General features: G+C 39.1%; 1 protein-coding gene across 5 annotated transcripts in view; it reads left to right on the forward strand.

Annotated features, from left to right (window-relative positions):
- LOC111858991 (glutamate receptor ionotropic, delta-1-like) overlaps nt 1-22,906 on the forward strand; it is a 183,776-nt gene that overhangs the window by 135,398 nt on the left and 25,472 nt on the right. For all 5 annotated transcript variants that reach the window (XM_023841267.2, XM_023841275.2, XM_072709584.1 and 2 more), the window contains 4 exons: nt 13,335-13,388; nt 16,673-16,846; nt 21,770-21,931; nt 22,604-22,723. In XM_023841267.2, the coding sequence (XP_023697035.2) occupies nt 13,335-13,388; nt 16,673-16,846; nt 21,770-21,931; nt 22,604-22,723 (510 nt within the window). The remainder of the gene's footprint in view (nt 1-13,334; nt 13,389-16,672; nt 16,847-21,769; nt 21,932-22,603; nt 22,724-22,906) is intronic.

Below are 22,906 nucleotides of genomic sequence, written 5' to 3' on the forward strand. Positions count from 1 at the left end.
AGCGTGCATTTCAATTAATGTAACATGAAGTATCTGAAAATTGTAAAATGTTGACTCGAGTATTAATTAATAGTTCTAGCCCTAAATATATATCATTTTGAAATTTATGTGATTTTAGTTCACTTGCAAAGCGGAACACTGTTGCTGGTTACAGGCAGGAGTCAACAGTGACACCTGCAGGACAGAGAGAGGATCACCCACAGGCACCCACCCCCCCCACCCCTTTCTTGGCTCATCCTCATGGCAGCTCTGTGAAAGGCGCAGAGCCCTGAGCTGTCCACCTCACACTATGCTGTGTCATTCTTTTTCAAGGGCATGTTGCTGGCCTCTATATCGTTCATCTATTTTTAGCAAGAAACACTATACAATTATAATGAAGAGTGTTTACTGAAACGTTTATCAAATGAGGATTTGTTTTTAAATGCAAGCATCGATATAAATGAATACACATTCATAATGAATATCCTATATTATGCTGTTACTCATATGCATGCTTAATTCCGCATCGCCTACTCACTTTAATTTTGACAGGGAAATTGCTATTGCAATCTAAGTAACACTGAGCGAAACAAATGTGCAGGTTTTCACAATAATAAACTGACTGCTATCCTTTTATATGATCAACGGCTGAAGAGGACAGTCAATATACTATTTAGGTCAGGCTACATTTATATAGAAAATGGAGCAGTGCTAGCAATAGAAAAGATGTCTGTAAAACAGTTATCGGATTAAAAATTTTAATGTGTTCGATTTATTATAGTTATAATTTTCTTATATTATTTTCATGATCTACAACATCATGAAATCATTTTTTGGTGCTACTCCGGGGGACAAAAGTGTTTTTACATTAATCGCAGTTCATGTAGTTTAGGGAAAATGTCTCATTGCTATTCTGGTTCCCTATTAGACTGTTTTGCAATGTAGAATAAAAGGCCAGAATGTATGAGAGAAATATATTAGTCATTTGTTCATCTGTCAGCCTGTTCACTAGTGTCAGCTAAACCATTATTAGAAACTGCACTCTCAAAATGGCACTGTGATGCATCAGTTCATATCTTGGGAAATATTTTACATCTGTTCCCTGGGGATTTGATGGATAGTTGTATTGGGAAAGATACTGTACAAGATGCATTATCTAAACGGACATGTTCCGAAGTAGCTGCAAACACGATGACCCCAGCAGAATCAGAACTGAACAGTATAGTTATTAACTCTTAAGCTTTTGAAGATTGATCTGCTTTATATAAATCTGTAGTTTTAAGTGCTTGCCATTTATTAAGGTGTCTAATTTTATTTTCTTTTAATTAGGTTAAAATATGCAAACCCACACACACACACACACACATATAAACAAAATTCAAGTGTAAATATGGCCATTTTATGAGTAGCAATGTTGCAGCCTGACTGTTATGATTCTGAATTCTGTATATGACTTGTATATGAATATGATAATATGTATATATGAATTCTATATAAAAGTCTAAATTCTCTCATCAGGCTATTCATCTGCCTAATATTTGGTACTCTTTAATATTCTCTGAACAATGATGCAATGGTATCGATGATGAATTTAGTATTGAAATTTATATCTCCGTGCTGAGCCTACCTGTTAGTAGAGGAAACCGCATTTTTATTCAAAAATCATGCTCATGCTCAAGTTGTCTTGAGGTTTTCAGCTAATTAAACCATTGCTGTGTATCGCGGAGAAGATGCAGAAATTACAGGAAATACAGTAATTATTGACATTCTCCAGACAAGGCAGGGTGGAGGCAAAATTCACAGGCTTCTTACCAACTACAGATGTTAATTTTCCAACACAATGCATGGGGTGGCATGTTTTCGCGGTGGTTGCACTTGCGGTTGCTCAGATTAAATAGACAACACTGGTGAAGATTAGCAAGTGGGTTATATGCTAACTTTAGTCACTGTGTGGCCAACAAGCAGACCTTCAAGGCAGCGGTATGTTAAATACCTCTCCACTGCCGGCAACCCAATGGGGTGCTTCCTCTTCACCACTCTGACTTTCTTTGGTGTTTTAAACATACATATCACCATTTTAATGATGAGAATGTTTCATGGAATATATTACATGACCTCCATAGAGGTTTGTTTCAAAGGCTTGAGCGACATAAGCAAGTTGGTCTCATTAGCGTGAGCAAATCAATATGGGATAAATGTAGAAAGTACATGGAACAGTTTATACATAATGTGGCTAATTCACATAGATCAACTCTAAGTGCACACACACAGGTTGAATAAAATAAATGGATTTGTGTGTGAGGCAAAAATAACTGTGTTGGCCTCTGGGAAAACGGCACCTCCTGAATATTGACGTTCCAAACGACGCGATGTGTCTGAGCATTACATTTAGGCAGGGTGCTGACCCCTACACCAGACTCATAATAGTGGCTATTAGGGCTGAAGCAAAAGGTATAGAAGCAGTTTGAAGGGAGATCCCCTCTCCGAGTCCCTTTACCTTTTCTGTGAGGAAATCCAATGTGATACAACCTTCAAAGTCTGCTGTGAGCTTCGGAGTCAGTCATAAAACAGATATTTGGTATAAAAGTCACTTTTAATACTTTGTGTCTCGTTAATTGCATCTCAAAGTTATGCTAATGGTTCTGAGTGTGCCTCTCAGGCTAATTATCTCACAGCATGTAGTGATAATATTTTCCTGGATTTCATTCCTCTGGTACGGCACAAGCTGTCAGCGTTCCAGTCACTTTAATCTCGAAAATTATGGACACAATAACAAATAAGAGTGGAGATAAAATATATTTGGACATCTGCTATTGCTCTTTGCAGCACTGACATAAATATGCCTGCATATTACTAATACTACTACAGTATATACCTTTAGTAATATTAACATACTACTGAAAGCACCTTTACTTTTTTCAGGTGTGGTGTACAGCTCAGTGGGTTAGCGCTTCAGGGGCACCGACCACTGGCAGACCCTGCTGCCTTATATATGGACACGTTTGTCTGTCTCTCGAATGGAGGTAGATGGGATGTGCAGAAAGCAAAGAACTCCTCTGTACCTGCATTACGGGGCCTTGGTGGGGCATGAACACCCTGGAAGATTCTGGGGCCTGCGAATATGTAAAAGGGGGGGGGGGGGTTGATGTGACAGGGGGCCTCGGCCTTTAATTGTATTAGTCTCTCATTCATTTTCTTTTATCATTCAGTTCCTGGATGCAGCTACGAAATTGACATCTATCCAACCATATATCCATCTACAACCCGGTAGTCCAGTGCAGGATCATGGGGTTAGTTTGCAGCCTAATCCAGGAAGCACAGCATGCCTAGATAAGCAATATCAATTACAGAATGGGAGTGTTGCTTTAGTGTATAATATTAGTAAAAATAATCATTTTTCATTTCTTCCATTAAAAGGGGTGTAAGCAACAGAGATCCAGATCCTTCCCCATGAATGTTGCTGCACTGGGACATTTATGGCCTTATACATCATAGCAGTGAGACGTATCCAGCTAAACTCATTATTACTCTGTACTGATATGACTGAGATGTTTCAGAGGAAAAGAGTAAAAGGACACAAGATATTATAAACACTGGCCTCTTTCCAGCAGGTCAGCCGATGCTCCCTCGGAGGCCTAGAAACCATCTAGCCTGTGGCGAGAGACTAGTGAGGAGATGAGTGAGGTGGAGATAATTCCCTTGGGTGCTTCTAATTGCATTTTAATTGCATTTGATGTCTTCAAAACACTCCCACTCGAAACGTCTTGTCAGTTCCTTTGCTGTTGAGGGTAGGTGCTTCCAGGACATACTTATTATTTTTTTTCTACTCATATTGTTTCATCAGTGCGTTTCCCAACCAGCAAAGGTAATTTTCAGTGTTTATTTGATATGTCATGTTGATTTAGTATGAGGCTTACTTGCTTTTACTTTGAAAGACATTTTAAAATAAATGGGTACACATCTTATTGAATGGCTTTACCTTTCATATTCTGCTGCATATTAGTGTCATGGGCGGTTCCTGATTTGTTCTATAGATAAGAAATATTGGAAATTTCTAATCATAGACAAAAAAATTGATGTCTATCCATCCATTTTCTATGCCCACTTGTCCTATATACAGTCACAGCCTATCCTAGAGGCCAGAGTACAAGGCACGGAGTTACCCGGGATGAGGTGCTGACCCGTCTCGCTGAGCACTTCAGCAATACTGTATTAATACTGAGTAGAGCCTCTCTTTGCTCTCAAAATATTGTGGCACGAATTCCACAGTGTTTGGAATCGTTCCTTCAAGATTCCATGCTGACATAATTGCACCACAGAATTTCTGCAGAATTGTCAGCTGCACATCCCTGCTGTGAATCTCCCGTTCTGCCACATCCCGTAGGTGTTCTGGTGGATCCAGATCCAGCGACTGGCAAGGCCACTGAACACTGAAGTCATTGTCATTTTTACGAAAAAAAAAAAAAGACTTTGTGACGTGTTGCATTATCATGCTGAAAGCAGGCATTAGAAGATGGGTATTGGCTATGTAGAGATGCACATGGTCAGAAACAAATACGCAGATAGACTGTGACGTTCCAGCGATGATCGACTGGTATTAACTGGCCCAAAACCAACATTCCCCATATGATTACGCTGCCACCATCATCAGCAGTTGTTGACACAAAGGCAGGTTGGGTCCATGGATTCATGTGATTTGACATCAAATTTTGAGCCCACCTTGTGTGTCTCAGCAGAAATCAAGATTTCAGACCTTGCCTGACACGAATAGAACCTGATATGGTCTTCTGCTGTTCTCCTCAAGGTTCAGCATGTTGTGCATTGTCAGATGGTTTATGCCACCACCGTTGTTCAGAGTGGATATCTGAGATACCCTGGGCTTTCTGTCAGCCGGGCCATTCTCCTCTGACCAGTCTCATCAACAAGGAGTTTCAGTCTGCAGAACTGCTGCTTGCTGAAAGTTTTTTTTATTTTATTATTATCTTTTTGTAATTTTTGCACCATTCTGAGTAAATTCTAGAGATTGTTGTATGTGAAAATTCCATGAGATTAGCAGTTATATAAATACTCAAACCAGTCGGTCTGGCACCAACAATTTTGCCACAGTCAGAATCACTGATATATTTTTTCCCCCCATTCTGTTGTTTGATGTGAACATTAACTGAAGCACCTGACCTATATCTGCATGACTTTATGTATTGAGCTGCTGCCACATGATTGGCTGATTAGATGAATTAGATAATTGCATGGATGTGCAGGCGTACAGGTGTTCCTAATAAAGTGCTCAGTGAGTTTACACAAACAGGGGAAGGACCTTAACCCCCAACCGTAGAGAGCCAGGTAACAGGTCGGTACTGCTGCCCTCACAAAAAGTCAACACATAACATATGAACACAGTCACTTACCTAATACCTATTTTTCCCATACTATTTTTTAGTATTTTTTATTTTTTACTTATCATAAAACCACATAGAATTTTTAGGGATGTTTTTTTATTTTTTTTTATGATATTGACTGTTCTAGAGATTCCCAGATTTCTTCTATAGATGCCTTATATTGTGCATAGTCGGCTTTTAGATAGACGAAACAGACGAGAGTTTGCACTGATGCAGCCGTTGTCATATAATGCACCGAGACTCTAATGTTTATCAGACCTGGTAATTCTCTCTTTATAATCTGAATTTTTTTGTTTTTGTCATATAGTATGTCACCCATTATAGGCATTAGGGGTCATTGACAAGCTTTTATAATTTTTTTAAAACATCAGAAATTTTGTTGAATTTGCCTCAAATGACTAAAATAATTCTCTTTTGTCAGTTCTGCTATTCACTAAATTATACTATCTAATTCATACAAAAGTATAATAGGACTTGTGAATTTTCACTGCAGCGATTTTTTTAGAATCATGCTGTGGATAGAAATGCTTATACCCAGCATGGATATATGTTTCTTTATCTCTGAACTGTTTGGATTGACAGCCCATTTTCTATATCGCTCCCCATTGAATTTCATTATGATGGGACATGGTGTGGGTGGTGGTGGGGGGGTGGATTTGTTATACTGGACCGTTTCACAAACCACAAATCCCCATCCATATTCCAACCACTATTCCCAGTCAGGGTCAGGCAGAGGCCGCAGGCCAATTTCAGGCAGAATGCCAGTCCATTACAGGGGACATGCAAACACACACACACAGACACACAAATACACACACGTTTGTATCCATATCATTGTGGGGACCATCCTTTAATTTCTGTGGGAAAAACCCTAATCTCAGCATAACAACCTTAACCCCTAATTAACCTTAACCATACAAAACCCAACAAAATGCAAGACTCTTGATTTTTAGTTTTTTGATTGCAGTCACAGATTTTTATAAAATTGAGTTTTCCCCTTCTGGGGACTGAAAAGGTGGTCCTCAAAAAGTCAAAAAAACAGGTTTTTATCACATTGTGGGGACATGTGGTACCCCCAGTGTAATATGCATATGCTCTCTCCCCCACACACACAAACACGCCAATTAGCCGAAATGCACGTCTTTGGACAGCGTGCTAACTCCACAAAGACAGAATGACGCTCCCTGTGCTGGAGGCTATGGTGCATCGCACTGGTGAAAATGCCACCTTCAAACATCTGCTATATCATTATTCATAATTTAGACATTCACACACTCATATTTCACATACGCCTTCAGTCATTAGTCTTCAACCATGAATTTATATAAAAAATAACATAAGTAAAATGTTTGCTTGTTTACAATTAAATTGCCACAAAAATAAACCGATTATAAAATCATGAGGCAACAGATGTGGCTGACAAACGTAAATTTTGAATTTGGTGTGATATCTGCTGCTGCGGTTTCATTTGATACCATGCTGTTGTTTTGCAGGGTGCTGTTTTTATATAAATGCCTGGTATGAAAATGCAATGCAAATAATGGCTGCTTTATTCTGGAGCAAGTAAAATTATATAATGCAATGGCATATTCAGTAAATTCTCAGTTAAAATTCAGTTAATCTAACTTTGCAGTCATTTCTACTGTACTCTTTTGCAAACTCTTCCTGTGAATTTGTAATCTCTGTTGTTTCTTTGGATTTGTCTATATTGCACAAGTGTTTCTGCTAAGTGTCTTATAATATTGTCCTGTACTTCATGTCTGGCACCGAACCACAACCAGTTCTGGTATGTTTCTGCATGCTGGCAATAAGGTGTTCCGAGTTCTAATAATTGGAGATGCACCAATTGAGTCAACCAGCTATTGGTATCGGCTTATACAGCAAAAATCGCCCTTTGGCCAGTGGTCAAAAATGAGCTGATAAATGCATAGGAGATTCAACCCATAGTGCCTTGATATAACCAATCAGTTGACAGTCATATAATAAGTAAGTATTCCCATATACTGGAGGACTAAAAACTACCCAAATTTTCCCATCGCACCTCATGGAAAAACTGACATCACCAGTTGCATGCATGCACTGCCTCTAGACTTTTCTGCACTCATACTGAGAATAACTACTAAAATGCCTACTTTCATTTTTGGCCATATGCTGTCTCCATAATGGCACAGGGGCACAGTATGTAGTGCTGTGGCCTCACACCCACACTGATCTGGGTTCAATTCCTTGAAGCAACTCTGCGTCTCTGGAGTGTGCATGCTCTTTCTGCATTTGTGGGGGTTTCCTCTAATCACGCTGGTTTCCTCCAGTCGTCCAAATTTGACTCGGTTGCCAGTGCTTGTGAGTATGTGCCCTGCAATGAACTGGCATCCCAAGCAGGGCACCTCAGGCGGAGTGCTTTCTGAGGTAGGGTCCAGCCCCCACGACCTTTTACTGAATAAGCAGTTACGGAAGAAGGCTGTATGTAATTCACTTTATTGCATTTATTTTTATTTTCCTTGCTTGCCTACTTTTTCATTTTTCCTCATCTTTATTTTAGCTGTTTTCTTTCATAAACAAATGTGCTTTGCATTTTTTCCTCTTGTTTAATAGAGATACTTTGTTGATCAGAGACTGTTGTAGTGACAGAAATGGAAGGTCTTTGAGAGAATGTCATTCACTCACATTTTGAAATGCAATTACAAAACTGTAGAACAAAATATTTACGTCAAAATAATTATTTTTAAATTAAAAAACAAACGGTTTTCACTTCAATGAAGCTTTTATGTATTTTTCCAAACATTTCTGTGTATGTTCAGGTCTGTTTGAACTTTATTTTAATCAAACTATCACTATAATCATAGATTTCTCTAAATAAATAATAATCTCAAAAGCCACAATCAAACAATTTAAATAATATTTTTTTCTCTTACACCATTAAGTTTCGCAAATTTTATCTAAGATTATCAATGGATCTACTGTCATGATTTAGGACTGTTGAAGAGAACTAATTCCAGACTGTGTCATGCTTAGTAATTATTTTGTATTTTATTTCATATGGATTTCTTTTTGATTGCGGATTATCCTCTAATTAACATACTGAAGATGTTAAAAGCGTCTTGCTTTAGCATCAATTCCCAGAGATGATAGGTGTTAAGTTAAATAATGAAATAATTAGAATGTTAAACTATTTAAGTCTATGCACTTTGTGTGCTGCAGAGTTTGCCAACGTAAGTAGCTGGCAGAGTATGACACACTTTTCTTCTGCTGCTTCCAACACCCACCGAGTTTCTCTCGTTCCATAAGTTGTCACAAGCACATTGAATTTCCGATGCAAGATGTAACAGGAAATTGGCTCTGGGGGTTGCAGAAACTTGTAAAACTTTTGACCAATAAGTCTGAATATAAGTAACATGGCTATAGAGAAATATTTGAATAACGCACCATGGAATTCCCCAAGATTGAAGATGGATGAAGCATTTTAAGATACCTACGGCATGTAAATCTCCGGGGTGAAGATTTTACCTCCCACTCTGCTGGCTGTAAAATGGGGAGTTACGGGTTTAAAAATACAACACCAGCAGGTTTCTTCAGCAACTGCGCGGTGAAACACACAAAATTATTCTTTGTGTATATGCTTCATGAGTGTTTGTGTTTGCCTCCCTGAAAATGTAATCCTGTACTTAAAAGAATGCAGAGCTCTGTGATGAGGGTGTTACAACATTGGAAACAGGCTGGGAAAGGCAGTATAGCTGAAGGAAGGTGCAGCATGGGGGACAAAAGTTAGAATCTGTTGTATTCCAAGTATTTTATTTTTTATATTTTATTTGAGAGACTGAGTTGAAGTTCTGTTATCCCATAGATAGATAGATAGATAGATAGATAGATAGATAGATAATCTAGAAATGCAGAGTCTATAACATGACTGAAAAATTGATAACTGCAAATTACAACAAAGAAGCAAAAGAACTTTGTTGTTGCAAAGGGCGTGGTTGAAGCATGAGGAAATGATCCGGTTCATAGAATGGCTTCAGGAACTAAGCATCTGTATTCTGAAATGATTTATCAACACAGACCTACAGCTCTGTCATTCATCTAGGAACACTGTCAGGAAAACCATTGTAGTCATACTTAAAGCATTCTCAAAGCATTAATAATGTATGGCAAATATACACAATGGATAAGAAATTCTAGGCATGGTTTTTATTAGTTTAAATTTAAACACTATAGGTCCATGCAGAAGTGGTGCTAATCCTCTTTAGGTCAGACCTTTGAAGGAATATAATATTTCCTGTATTCCTAGTATTAGGTCAGTGCTAACACCCCTGTAATAAAAACATATTTCTCGTACACCTTTGTGCGTACCAATTTGTATTGGGGCTGCATCCTGGACGTGTCGGTGGAGGATATGTTACCATGGTTACATGCCACATATATTGAGAGTTTGTGGTGAAATAAGGAAAGGTGTACCAACAGTGTTGGTTGAAAAAATGAGCAAAATGAGTGCTGACACTCTCTTATGTAAATGGATTCCTTTTAGAGTTTAATCATATACAACATCCCACTTCATGAATCATACATACATGCACATGAAATAGTTTCTGAGATTATATCGATCCATCTATCCACTCATCTGTCATCTAACTGCCCATCCACATCAGGGTCACAGATATGAGATGACATGTTAATATTGCTATTCATATCCTTTCTTGTTGGAAACGCAGACTAATAATATATATATTATTAGTATATAATGCAAGCGATTAATGTTAAGTTTTAGTTATTAAACTTTTATAAAATGAATATTGAACAGGTGATGCTCTGGATTGCTTGCAGTGGTTTCAAAAATACGCTGTTTGTGCAAGTTATTTGCAAGTATATCAATGAACTGCGAGTCCTTAGCACAAAGAATGTAGTTACTGCATGAGACGCTACCACGGAAGAGCATAAATCTACATGAATCATACTTTTGCAGTGAGGTACATTTCTGGGTTTACTCTCCTCATTAATGGAGGGGGGGGGGGTCTGTTTTAATTTACTACTGTATGTATGGTTGCTTTTGGCATATATTGATAAATAGCTGCATGGCAGATGGAGCCTTGCATCAAAATGGGAACAAAAATTTCATAGAAGCTCAGGGGTCCTGCAGTTACTGTGCTAGACGTAGACATCCCAATCACATCATCGACATGCTCAGACCTTTAACTTAGGCCAACATAACTGTCAGAGCTTCATTATGAATGTCAATGCTTAATTTAGATACATTTTATTACATATTATGCTGCAAAAAGGACTTTTGAAATCTGGTTCTAATTTTTAAACACGGACCGACACGATTAATTGACATGATAATAAAGCTGCTGTGCCCTCTGTACAGTACATACATTTTTTTTTGGATAGCTATTGTAAAGGCTTGGAATCTGTTTAAAAAATGGCTGACGCTTTGATTGAAAGATGAACTGAACAGCACAAACTCCAATAAGGCTGGCAGAGCATTAGACTCAAGCCAAAACCCAAATCCATCACAAGCTATGACATTTTCAATAACATCACCAATGATGGTCCAATAGGTGTAAATGTGCTGGGATAAGTGATATACACTATTACTCAAGTGTAGAATATCCTTACCTTAGAATGGAACCCGACATTCATCCATCCTTCTTCCAACTTATCTCAGTGATGGGGGAAACAAGCCATATTCTAGTCTATCAATGATACCATCACAACGATAATAATGGCTTTTGAAGGTGGCTAGAAGATGATGATGATGATGATAGTAATAATGAATAGCCTATTAATTACAATATTTTACAAATATAACATTCTAATTCTAAATTATATTATTTAATTGTTGCTACTATACATAGTAGTAGCAGTAGTAGTACAGTAGTAGTAGTAGTAGTAATAATAATAATGATGATATACAAAAAAAAGACTTAAAAATAAGGAGTGGCTCTGTGGCTAGAAATGTAGCTTCACAATGAGAGCGTCGGTGGTTCATTTCCCACCCCCCCAACCCTGTACTTGTCAAATGCGAACAGGGCCCCGGTGGGTTCGTAATCCGCAGAACGTTAATGGCTGTCAGGCCCATAAGGAATTTCTATGGCTCACTGTCTTCCCAGACAGACTCTTGCAGGTGCTCTAAACCAGGCCATTAAGCACCTCCCTTGTGGCATCCTGCAGCGTCTGCCTACCCCAGTCACAGGTGTTGTCACCAACTAACAAGGCACCAGCATTTAAAGGGGTCAGCAGAGACCCGTGATGTTTGAGGGTTTCATGTGTCACGCTTTCTTTGCCTCATGCTGTTATTTGTATACAAAATTGTATTAGTAATATTTTTATGGATTCACAATTAAAAATAAACTGCGGCTCTCTCAGAAAAAAATATTGTATTGGATGAATATTTCCTTAGCCAGAAGTAATGTTAACGTTAATTTGAGCTGGCATTACAGAATTATGTATACGTACATATACATGGCCGAAACCATTCGTGCTTAATATTGAGAAAAAAACAATCTGTGCCCCACAAAATACATGTTAAGTATTTCTTCTTTTTACGAACCCTCCCAACAGATCTGCTCTTTTTACTTCCTATTTATTTTCAGTTTCTCATAGCGCCCCCCCCCCCCCCAATTATACATTTGGTTGCACTCAGCATGTCTAAGTAGAGTAGAAGAGAGTAGGTGACTTCGGTAGGCATGTTACGAGAAGCAATACTTGCCAAAGTTCTAAAAATGTGATGACATTTGTTTTTCCACAGTACCGTAGATACTAGGAATGATTGGAATCATACAGAAATTACATTTATAACAGTTCAATGGAAAACGTCTTAGTTTTATTGTATTATTATTATTATTATTATACTTTTTGTAAAAGTTATGTTCATTGGAGTTCATTGGTGAGGCTCTGCCTTCCCTGCCGCCAATCCATGGTATAATTGTGGGAAATGCTGGGGGAAGCCGTGCTAGACAGACAGAGAGACAGACAGACAGACAGACAGACAGACAGAGAGACAGATCGATAGACAGACAGAGAGACAAACAGATCGATAGTTTTTTTTTTTTTTAGCATTTTTCACATATAATGAAATGTGTGTAATAGATATACATGTATCAGACATTTAAGGTATTCTATATGGGAAATACTGATAATGTCACATGGTGATCATCAAAAACATTTGTGGTAAACATCCGTAATGTCTTTATAGCGTGAGGTTAACTTTTGGGAAATGATTAATAAATAAGTTTAGAGAGGGCGAATAAGACGTAACTCATTATATTAATGCAGAAGTCTCATTAGTTTTGCAGTACTTGCCAATGGTTTTGTAAAGTCTTGGATTCACTGCATACCCTATGGTAAGGGACAGTGAAACTGCGCAGCAAAGCAGATGGGAAAGGCTCTGTGCAGCAGCTGAAGGACCCTCTGGTCGCTGCTTAGAGACCACTTTTAACTCTGTATTCTTCCTTTGGAGTTTCCTGCTGCTTCAATAACTAGCTCTTTGGTTTGACCTTATCTGTAGACAACTGCTGCATAAATAGATGTTGCTACCATTCATAACAGTGAAACTGTGTTAGCTTTACCCTAATATTTCTAAATGGGGCCAGAATGGACCCCCTGAATACACAGTGTGGCTACCTGCTGTGCTGGAAAGTGGTCCCCGCAGATTTAAATGCTTTGAGTACTCCTAACTGCTGAAGCAGTCCTTCTTGCTAGTCACTTCCGTCTGTCTCATTATATTGGCCGGCAAAAAAGAACAAGCCTTGTGCTGAAGGGAGGAGAAGTTTATACAATTCTTTCATGCTAGGAAAGAAAATGTATCATGCTCTACAGTATGTATGGATGTATGTATCTGTGTGCATGTTTGTTTATTATTTTAATTATGCTATATCACTGTTTATGAATTTGCCTTCGAACTTCCTGCCAGTGGTATTTCACAAGTCATTGTTACTAATGAATTGACAGGGTTCTCTCTCTTTCTAGGCTGTTGAAACCAATTTGGCCTCCAAAGACAGTCACTGGGTATTTGTCAATGAGGTAAGTTTTAATGTTCTGATTTTTACCTGCCCGTCTGTTCACTACAGTGCACTGTACTGTCCATCTGTTCCCTTCATTTGATCTCAGAATTTACATTTTTGCAGTCAAGAAACTCATATTTATGCAACACACAGCCAAAATGTTGTTTTTCTCCCTTTTTAAATGCATATTAAAAAACATATTCAAAGATAATAATTATACAGCCTAGATGTGTATTTCAGTTTCAGACAAAGCAGTGAAGTTGCAAATAATGCATTTTAATGCAGCTCCTGCACTCTTGTTTCCAAAATGAATTACATCAAAATAAATTCTTCTGTGTCCTGCAATCAATGCATTTCTCTTGTTAGGCTTTTAAAAGTGAATTAATCTGAACAACTTTTTTTCCTTAGAAGAAAGACATGGGTTTCAAGTAGTTTACAAACTACTGCATATTTCCATTGCCAGTTGGTCTATGTATTGACTAATGAGAACCCACCAGTATTAAATTTGCATACAAAGACCATCTTTTCACCCACTAACCACTCTAGGTTTTCCAAATCTATTACTCAGAATTTCCCACATGATTAAGTATGTTATAACAGGTGGAGAATTATGTATTGGCAATCTTTCTGTGTTCATTCTGGGATTACAGTTGAACATCGTGGAAGCAATTTTAGTTGTTTGCAGAAGTGGCAAAGGATTATTTGTGAAAAAAGCGAGAGAGACTGAAAAGTAGGAGTGCATATATCAGAAATCTTTGCACATGTATTTAAATGCTGGAGACTTGAGTCTATATGAAGGACACACTCTGTCTCTATATATACACATACATGCACACACACACACACACACAAGGGCATAACTTTGGGTGGAACATTGGGGGGGGTTGAGGTCTCCACCCATTACGAGGGAAACAGTTATTAGGGGGGTTGTATTAGCTGGTTTTGCTACAACCCCCCCATCCCCCCCGTAATTTACGCCCATGCACACACACCACACACACACACACACACACACACACACATAATATATAAAATATATAAAATTCACAATTTCAATAATAGTTTTATATATTATACTGTATAAACATGTTATTGAAAACACTGTGGAAGTTGTATAATGATTATCAAAGTTATAGAGTTAGCAAGTTATGCTTCACATACTTTTTGGTGACAGTATGAAAGTACTGGGGGTGGCTCAGTGGAGATTATTGTTGCATCATTCCTCCAGGACTGGGGGTACAAATCCCCCCTGCATTCTGTGTCTGACATTTGCGGGGTTCGCCCGTGTGCTGTGGGTTTCCTCTGGGTGGTCTGGTTTCATCCTGCCATTCGAAGACACATAGTGATGCTAAGTAGCATCTTCAAATAGCCCATAATGAACACTGAGCAGGAGTAAAGGTTAGAGAATTGGTGGATATTACAGTAACTGACAGGGGGACATTTTATTGTCTAAACAACCCCAAAGTTAACGCACTCACCAACCGACCCCAACTAAATGTATGCTAGCAACATACAGACTTATCCCCGATGCAATATTACACAATGTGCAATCCCAATGCTCTGTGTGTAACAATGTAGCCACATGCCATATGTTGGGTGGTTCTAATTGCACTCCTGGAAATCAATGTATGGAGTTTGCTTTTTCTCCTAATGTCAGCACGGGCGTGTTCCCGCATGAAGGCAATCATAGGAATCGGCGGATCTAAATTTATCCTCATATAGGTCTGAAAAATACTTTGAGATCAGGATAATCGTTTATTAATTGTTTGTCATACTCAGCATATTACTAAGCTTTATGTTACTGTTTGTGTAACATTTAATGCCATCTCATTTCTTGTATTCTTCCAAAGGCTACTGAGAGGTAGTGAATTGCTCTAGGCAGTCTAGGGCATAAAATAACTCTTAATACATTAAATACTGTGCAGTCAATCATTAATTTTAAAGACATTTAATTGCAATATCAGTTAAGGTAGGGCTGCCACCTGTCCCTTATAATACTCGGAGGTCCCATATTGGGACATGCTGAGTCCCGTATTATATAGGACAATGATGGCAGCCCTAGTTAAAGGCAGAATGTTCGTGTAGGTTTCTGTGTTTAGCTTTTCATTCTTAAGTATTGGTACCATTACTGACAGTGAAAAACAAGGATGGTACATCGATTTTGTCAAAGAGATGCATTTCTTATTTCCGTTTCAGCATCTCCATGAATTCATCAGTGATTATTTTTAATCTAGGCGATATGTAAAATAATTTAGATTGTTAATATCCTGAACATTACCAGTATATGACACTGGTTGGGGTACAAACTGGATGGGATGCCAGTCCATCACAGGGCACATACTGTAGATGCACAAACTCCATGGTGAATATAAAGGCAGCATTTAGCCTAAGTGCATGTCTTTGGACTATGGGATCATAACAGCCAGAGGACAGCATGCGATATGAGCCAAACTCCACACACCCAGAGTGGAGACACAATGCAGATCTAAGAGCCCATGTGCTGCATTACCACTCTAATAAACGCAAAAAAGTACATGGACAGATGTGAAAAGGTGAAGACCTCAAGGCCCTCAAATTAATGGGATCAATTATTCTAAAACATTTGAGAACATAAAAATTATATGTGTTTCTCACTTAAACTATAAATTAATGGGTTTTTTTTGTTTGTTTTTTTTTTATGTGAAGCAATTCTTCTAGTAAAAATGGGTAAAGGTTCCTGTAATCTACATGCAAATTCAACATGCTAACAAATGCACTCAAACACCATCCCCTGCTTTTACATGACCAGTTTTCCAGAGCTACATTGATTTTGAATAAGTAATTTAATATGCATAAATTTATACTTCTATCGTATAACGATTGAGAAAATGACCATGTCTATAATTTTAAATCTGAAAATGTCTGTATATGTGTCATATACTACATAATATTCTGCTTTCGGCAATGACTGAACCCTCTGTACTTCATGTATCGCTACATAAAATGTAAAATGAGTTAAACCTTGAGATAGCTAAAGAAATGAAATATTTACATGTAGTGATGCGACAGCTTAGCAGCGTGGTTTTCTGAAACCGTATGTCAGATTTAACTCCGCCGACGGCCGCACTGCCAACAACACAGCAATGAATAAGCAGTTGAAGTATAGATGAACGGTGTTATTTATTGACAGCTGTTGTGTTCACTGCCGCGAAGTTCTTTATTGCATATGCAAAGCATTTATCGTACTATGTCATTTGAAATTGAAATTGAAACTGAAACTTACAACATTTCGTATATTAAATGTGTGGCATTTACTGTTTGTAGGAGATCAGTGATGCAGAGATTTTGGAGCTGGTCCACAGTGCTCTGGGACGGATGACAGTCATTCGACAGATCTTCCCCTTGTGGAAGGACAGTAATGTTCGCTGCATGAGGAACAACCACCGCATCTCCTCACTGCTCTGCGATCCTCAAGAAGGCTACCTTCAGTCTCTGGAGGTCTCTGAAATACTCACTACTAGAAACTCTTATTGTTGTCATCATTTCCATCATCCAGTAACATGCAGTGCTCCAGTGGCTCTGTCAACTGCTTGTTCACCCTTAAAAGAGTTTTCGACAAGATACTCTTTTGAGAGGACGCAAGCATATGACCTCACAGCTGAACTGTTTCATTCGCTTCAAACAATTCAAACAAAAAATGCAGACATTGAAAGTAGGCAATTTAGCTTATTTTCTGCTTTTAACATAAAACAACAATTTCTTTCACAGCAATATCTCTAACTATAAATGCTATAGATTGTAATATTTGTTTAGTACTTGCACTAAACTCACCCTCTGGTGGACACAGTAGTGTGGTGCTTTCAGACAGAAGCATCAAAGTGAAAAAGCTCCCAACAAACTTTTAGTTTATACATTTTTCTTCATGTCAATTACAGTGTGGACTGTTTTCCCCTTGCTTTTCAGGAATAATGTGCATTTAACTGGGTCTCTGAAGAATCTGTTCAGTTGCAGGCAAAGTATTCAGTTTCACTGTTTAGAATATAAACTAAACTTGTCACAGTCGCAGGACTCTTGTATTCAACCTTCTTTTAGAAAACAATGTTTAGAATAGAGACAGCTTTCAAAACCACTACAGAAATGGCTTTACCCCTGTGCAAACATTTTACTATTCACAGAATTTGTGATTTATATTTATATTATATTTGTATCTCTTTTGGTATTTACTAAGGAAATACAGATTGCTTGGTAATATAAGAATTTATACAAAGTAAATGTATTATTTTCCTGAAGCTACGCATCATATATATAAAAAATCCCTCATTTAACCTCTGAAATTGATAGCGGCACTGCAGTATTAAGGGATATATAAGATACATTTCCACTCATTAAGCAATGCTCAGTCATAGAAGCCTAGTCGTAGAGGCATCATTTAAAAACAGAACAAATTTTTTATGTCTAATTGATTTTAAACAGAATTGTTCAGCTCTCTTTCCAACAATAGCCCAGGTACAGACTGGAGATTCTCAAAAGTTCCAGCATGAACACATACCACCCAGTACCGCTCACGATTGGATCGTTTTTACGCTGACAGTAGATCACATGGGATGACGGAAAGGCAGGCCATGTACATGCCCTGACGACCTTCGAATCAACCACACTTCTCAAGCCATAAACAACCCAAAATAATAAAAAAACATTTTTTGAGGTAGGCTGTGATGAGAGGCTAGCCAAAGGTTATGGTGGTTGACCTACACCCATGGGCAAAAGTTTTGAGAAGGACACAAATATTGATTTTCTGCTGCCTTAGTTTTTATGATGGCATGTACTCCAGAATGTTATTAAGAGTGATCAGATGAATTGCAATTAATTGAAAAGTACCTCTTTGCCATGAAAATGAACTTAATCCCAAAACCCCATTTCCACTGCATTTCAGCCCTGCCACAAACTAACCCATTGACAGCATTTCAGTGATTCTCTCGTTAACACAGGTGAGAGTTTTGATGAGAAAAAGGCTAAAGACACTCAGTCATGCTGATTGAGTTTCAATAGCAGATGTTTGTAATTATACTTCAGTATACAATAGAAACATCTGACAAAAAGATCTACAAACACTGAAGCAGCAGTCTTTGTGAAAACCAATAGTTTTTTAATTCTCAAAATTGTAGGCGTCTTGAGGGGCCTGTATGGTGCCAGCTGATCCTGCTGTACCACCACAATCCAGCACCCTTGTCCTATCCTGTTCTTATCAGACAGGTGCATCACCACCACACGGGTCCCCCACCACTGCCCACCAGCCTAGAGCACAGCTCCTTTTCTCAGCTTAGGTTGCACTCATGTCCCTGGTATCATTGGCTCTCCTACTAGGCCTTCATCTGGGGTTCAGTGTCTTCAACCCCAGTCCAAAGAGGAGCATGAGAGTTAGATAATAGGGTTTGGGTAAGCTGGTGTTCCCTTCTGATGCGCTGCAGTGAAGTTCACTAGCTGAATCGTGAGGATGCCTATTAAACCACTCCACTTACCTCATGCTCCGATGGTCCAAGGGGGTGGAGCCGGTCTTCTGAGCTGGAGGTACAAACCTTCCCCACCACTGCAGCCTCCCCTGTAAGCTCCTTAGGGGCCCCATAACCGCAGATTAGCTACTCCACCAGCTACTTCTGGGATGCCGAGCTGCTGGGGCGTGCAATTGCCATCTCTTGGATTAGTTGTGTGTCACCTTCTCATCTTGCTCCTGGCATTGCGACTGTTAGATTGTCATCTGTGTCTGGCTCCGAATTCCCTGGGCGTAGCTACAGCTGTTGCCCTCCATACTGGGGCTTCAGCAGCTGAAGGATGACAGGGGGGGAAACCTTATCTGTGCTGGTGTCTCCTTCGTAAGAGAGCTAAGTCCCTGCCTGTCTCATAGCCAGTGAACATCATTCCACCTGGCACTGCAGTAGCCTGATGGAATAATGGCATCCCTGTGCCTCACAGAATCCATGGAACAGGGCGTCAAAATGGCTTTGTAGGCACCTCACCTGCTGTAGGACCTTGAAACAGAGACCACTCGTCTCTCTGGCTTCCAGAAGTTGCAGAACCAGTTGAGCCAAAGTATGACTTGGGAGAGGACCACTTCAATCCCTGTGTCGCTGGCATTGGTACCCGGCAGAAGCTGTGCCACACATTCAGAAATGCCAGGAAGGGGATGGAAATAAGCACAGAGATCAGGCCCCAGAAGGATATGTCACAATTCTACAAGCAGGACAGCTCAGTTTCTCTGGCAGTCAGCCAGTGCAGAGGACCAACAATGACTGAAAACCCTTGAACACCCTACTCATAATAAGAGCCCCCTGAACGTCCTAACCTCACTGACTGACTAGAGCATTGGCAAGTCCCAAACATGGCCACCTTGCTCATGTCTGTGGCTGCCATGTTGTCATCAATGACATGCTTCAGTAACTTTCCTCTCCATTGGAGCAGGTAGCACATGGAAGGGTTCGGCTTCAGACCGCCATGCCATTTTGCTGGAAAGGCATCCCACAGGTTGTCCAGTGGTTGGCCAGTCCAATTGGAACACAAACCAGCAAATCATTGATACATGATATATTATCTTTGGGGGACCTCTGCTAACAGCACCTCCATGAGGTGGGTGGAGCGCTGCACAGCCCAAAGGGCATCATAGTGAAGTGTCCTTAGCCTAAGTTGAATGCCATATTTCTATAAGAGTTAAATGCCAGGGCCACCTTCCAGTATATGATGTGGATGTCCAGAGAGATGAACCAGCTGTAACTACACAGGTGTTGTTGATCTGGGGCAAGAAGTCCACCAAAAATGATGATGTTCAGTTGGCATTAGTCCACAGTAACCACCAGCTGCTGTTCTTCCTATTCAAGACGGCGGAGACGGCACACATGCTAGCTGACAGCCATCTCTTAAACCTTCTTTCTGGCCACTTGCCTTCTTGGTAGCGGCAGGTGACTGGGGGCAGGCAGATGGGGACAGCCTCATCGGTGTCTGTGTGGCTTCGGATAAAGTCACTCTAGGTGCAGTCTGAAATCACAGTGGCCTTGAAGGAGCTTCTGTGGCTGGCCAGGTACCATCTGCCAATCTTCCAACAGCACATTTTTGTGCTGCTCCCCACTAGGCTGTTCCTGAGATTGTCTCCTGGAGCTCAATGTGATTCTACATTGTCAGACTGCAGGATCATCTCCACATTTCACAATGTCTGATTGCAGGTCCTGACACCCATGTAGAATCACAGATCTCGATTTAAAAATGGAACATTTTATTGTCAATAGAGATACAATAGTTATACAATAGTTGTACACCTCTCTGTTCAGCACTATCTTTCCAAATGTCCAGCATGAACTCTTGTCCATACACACTCATGTTCCCACTCACAGCTAGATTATTTCAACACTGACAATCAGTCACACAAAACAACAGGAAAGGAAGCCAGCGTGCACTTCTGTGATGCCATGTATTACAATGTTGTTAATACTGGGGTCACATGCCATTAGCTGCCTGCTAATATCAGTAAAACAAATTAGCATAATAGCATTGCTCAAAAGACATATTTTAAGCAACTTCAGACACGCTTTCATTGCTATTGCTAATCAAGTAACTTACAAATATACAGAATAGTCTAAAAATGGCAAAAGCAAAAACCAAATAACTTGATGTTATCTGGAAGTGACGTGCTATTGTTGAAGTGCTAAACATTAAGATTTTCTGTACCGCTAATCTGTCTTTGTTTTTTTCTCTCTTGGTTCCTGTTACCTGGTAGTTGCATAATTGGCTTATTTGAATGTTATAGTGGTGTACATTTGCTTTTCTTTTCTTTTGTATAACAATACAATAAGCTCAATTTAATATGCTTTCAATATAAACCATTTAAAATTTTTTGTCTTAATATAGTTTTCTCTATGCTTACAAAGCCAGGTGCAGAATAATACATTCAGAACACATTTATAAGGTAAAAAATAGATCACATTTAAGTTTATGAAATTCAAAGAAGCGTTCAGCAGAAAGCCAAAAAGCTTTTAGAGAAGAAATGTCATTGGGAGTTTGAGTTATGAAAATTCCAAGATGATATCCATTGACAGCAGCCATAAAAGTGAGTGCTTAAATATACAAAAAAAAATTATATCAAAAATTTTTGGTCATTTTTACTAATGGACTGAAGTAAATCAGCTCTTAGATGCACTTAGATGGTGCAGGGTTGCTTTATCAAAAGGTATTTTAGCATAAATATCAGAAATTACATATGTAAGTTCCATCATTATCAATGAATAAATTAAAGTACTGATACATGCAGCCTGCATAAATTTATGTCTAAGTAAATATTCTTATCAATCTCGAAATTGGGAAAGAACATTTTATGCACTGCAGAAGGATTTAAGGTAAAAAAGACAATGTTTTGCTTCATTTCTGTTGTCCATACAGGTGTCCAATTTGTACCTCTATGATAGTGTGTTGATGCTGGCCAACGCCTTCTACAGAAAGCTTGAAGACCGGAAGTGGCACAGTATGGCCAGCCTGAACTGCATGAGGAAGTCTACCAAGCCATGGAATGGTGGCTGGTCTATGCTTGACACAATACAGAAGGTATAAGTAAGAATAGTAGTATAATAATAGTACAGCTGTCTATGTGATTATCTGAGGATCGTTTTATAAATGGGAGAAAACCTTTCGGGACTGCATGGTCGTACAGAGGTTAGCACTGTGGCCTCACACCTCTGGGGCCAGGGTTTGAGTCTTCACCTTGGCTTCCTGTGTGGAGTTTGCATGTTCACCCTGTGTCACTGTGGGGTTTCCTCTGGGTACTCCAGATTCCCTCCACAGTTCAAAAACATACTGAGGTTAACTGGAGTTACCAAATTGTACAAGTGAGGGTGCCTCTTCCTGGGTTGTTTCCTTCCTTCTATCCGTAGCCTCTAGAATAGGCTCCAGACCTCCTACAATCCAGAATAGGACAAGAAGTTACAGAAAAGGGATGGAGAAAACATTTTATAGTTCCCATTCACTGGCAAGACAAAATCATGCTATTCTTTTTTTAGCAGGTCAGACGCCACATAGTGAATTTTGTTCTACAAAATTAATTTTTACATAAACATTGTGCTCATGTGCTGCTCTAACAATGAAATTTCCTGTCGTGGGATTAATAAAATTCATCTTATCTTGTCTAATCTTGTCATACACTAAAATGCCTATGATTTCTTTTTGACCAATATGCAATCACAAATGCACAAAATTGAAATGATATATCCTTTTTCTTAGGGTCGTATTACTGGACTTACAGGAGCAATGGACTTCCGAGATGATGGCTCAAATCCCCATGTGCAGTTTGAGATCCTGGGAAGCAGTTACAGTGAAACTTTTGGAAAAGATGTTAAGCGAGTGAGTATATCTGCTGATGTCATGCAAATATTTGTTTGAAAAGAATCATATGAATAATGTTTTAGATTTTATTTAAAAAAACCCTTGACCAGTGGAGTTAAACAGAGGTTCTGTAAGGATGCAAATATGTTCCCTTAACCATCATGAGCTCTATAAAATCTGCTGTCCTTTTGTTGTAGTACA

Source organism: Paramormyrops kingsleyae, chromosome 3 (assembly GCF_048594095.1).
Source record: "Paramormyrops kingsleyae isolate MSU_618 chromosome 3, PKINGS_0.4, whole genome shotgun sequence".
Classification (NCBI taxonomy): Eukaryota; Metazoa; Chordata; class Actinopteri; order Osteoglossiformes; family Mormyridae; genus Paramormyrops; species Paramormyrops kingsleyae.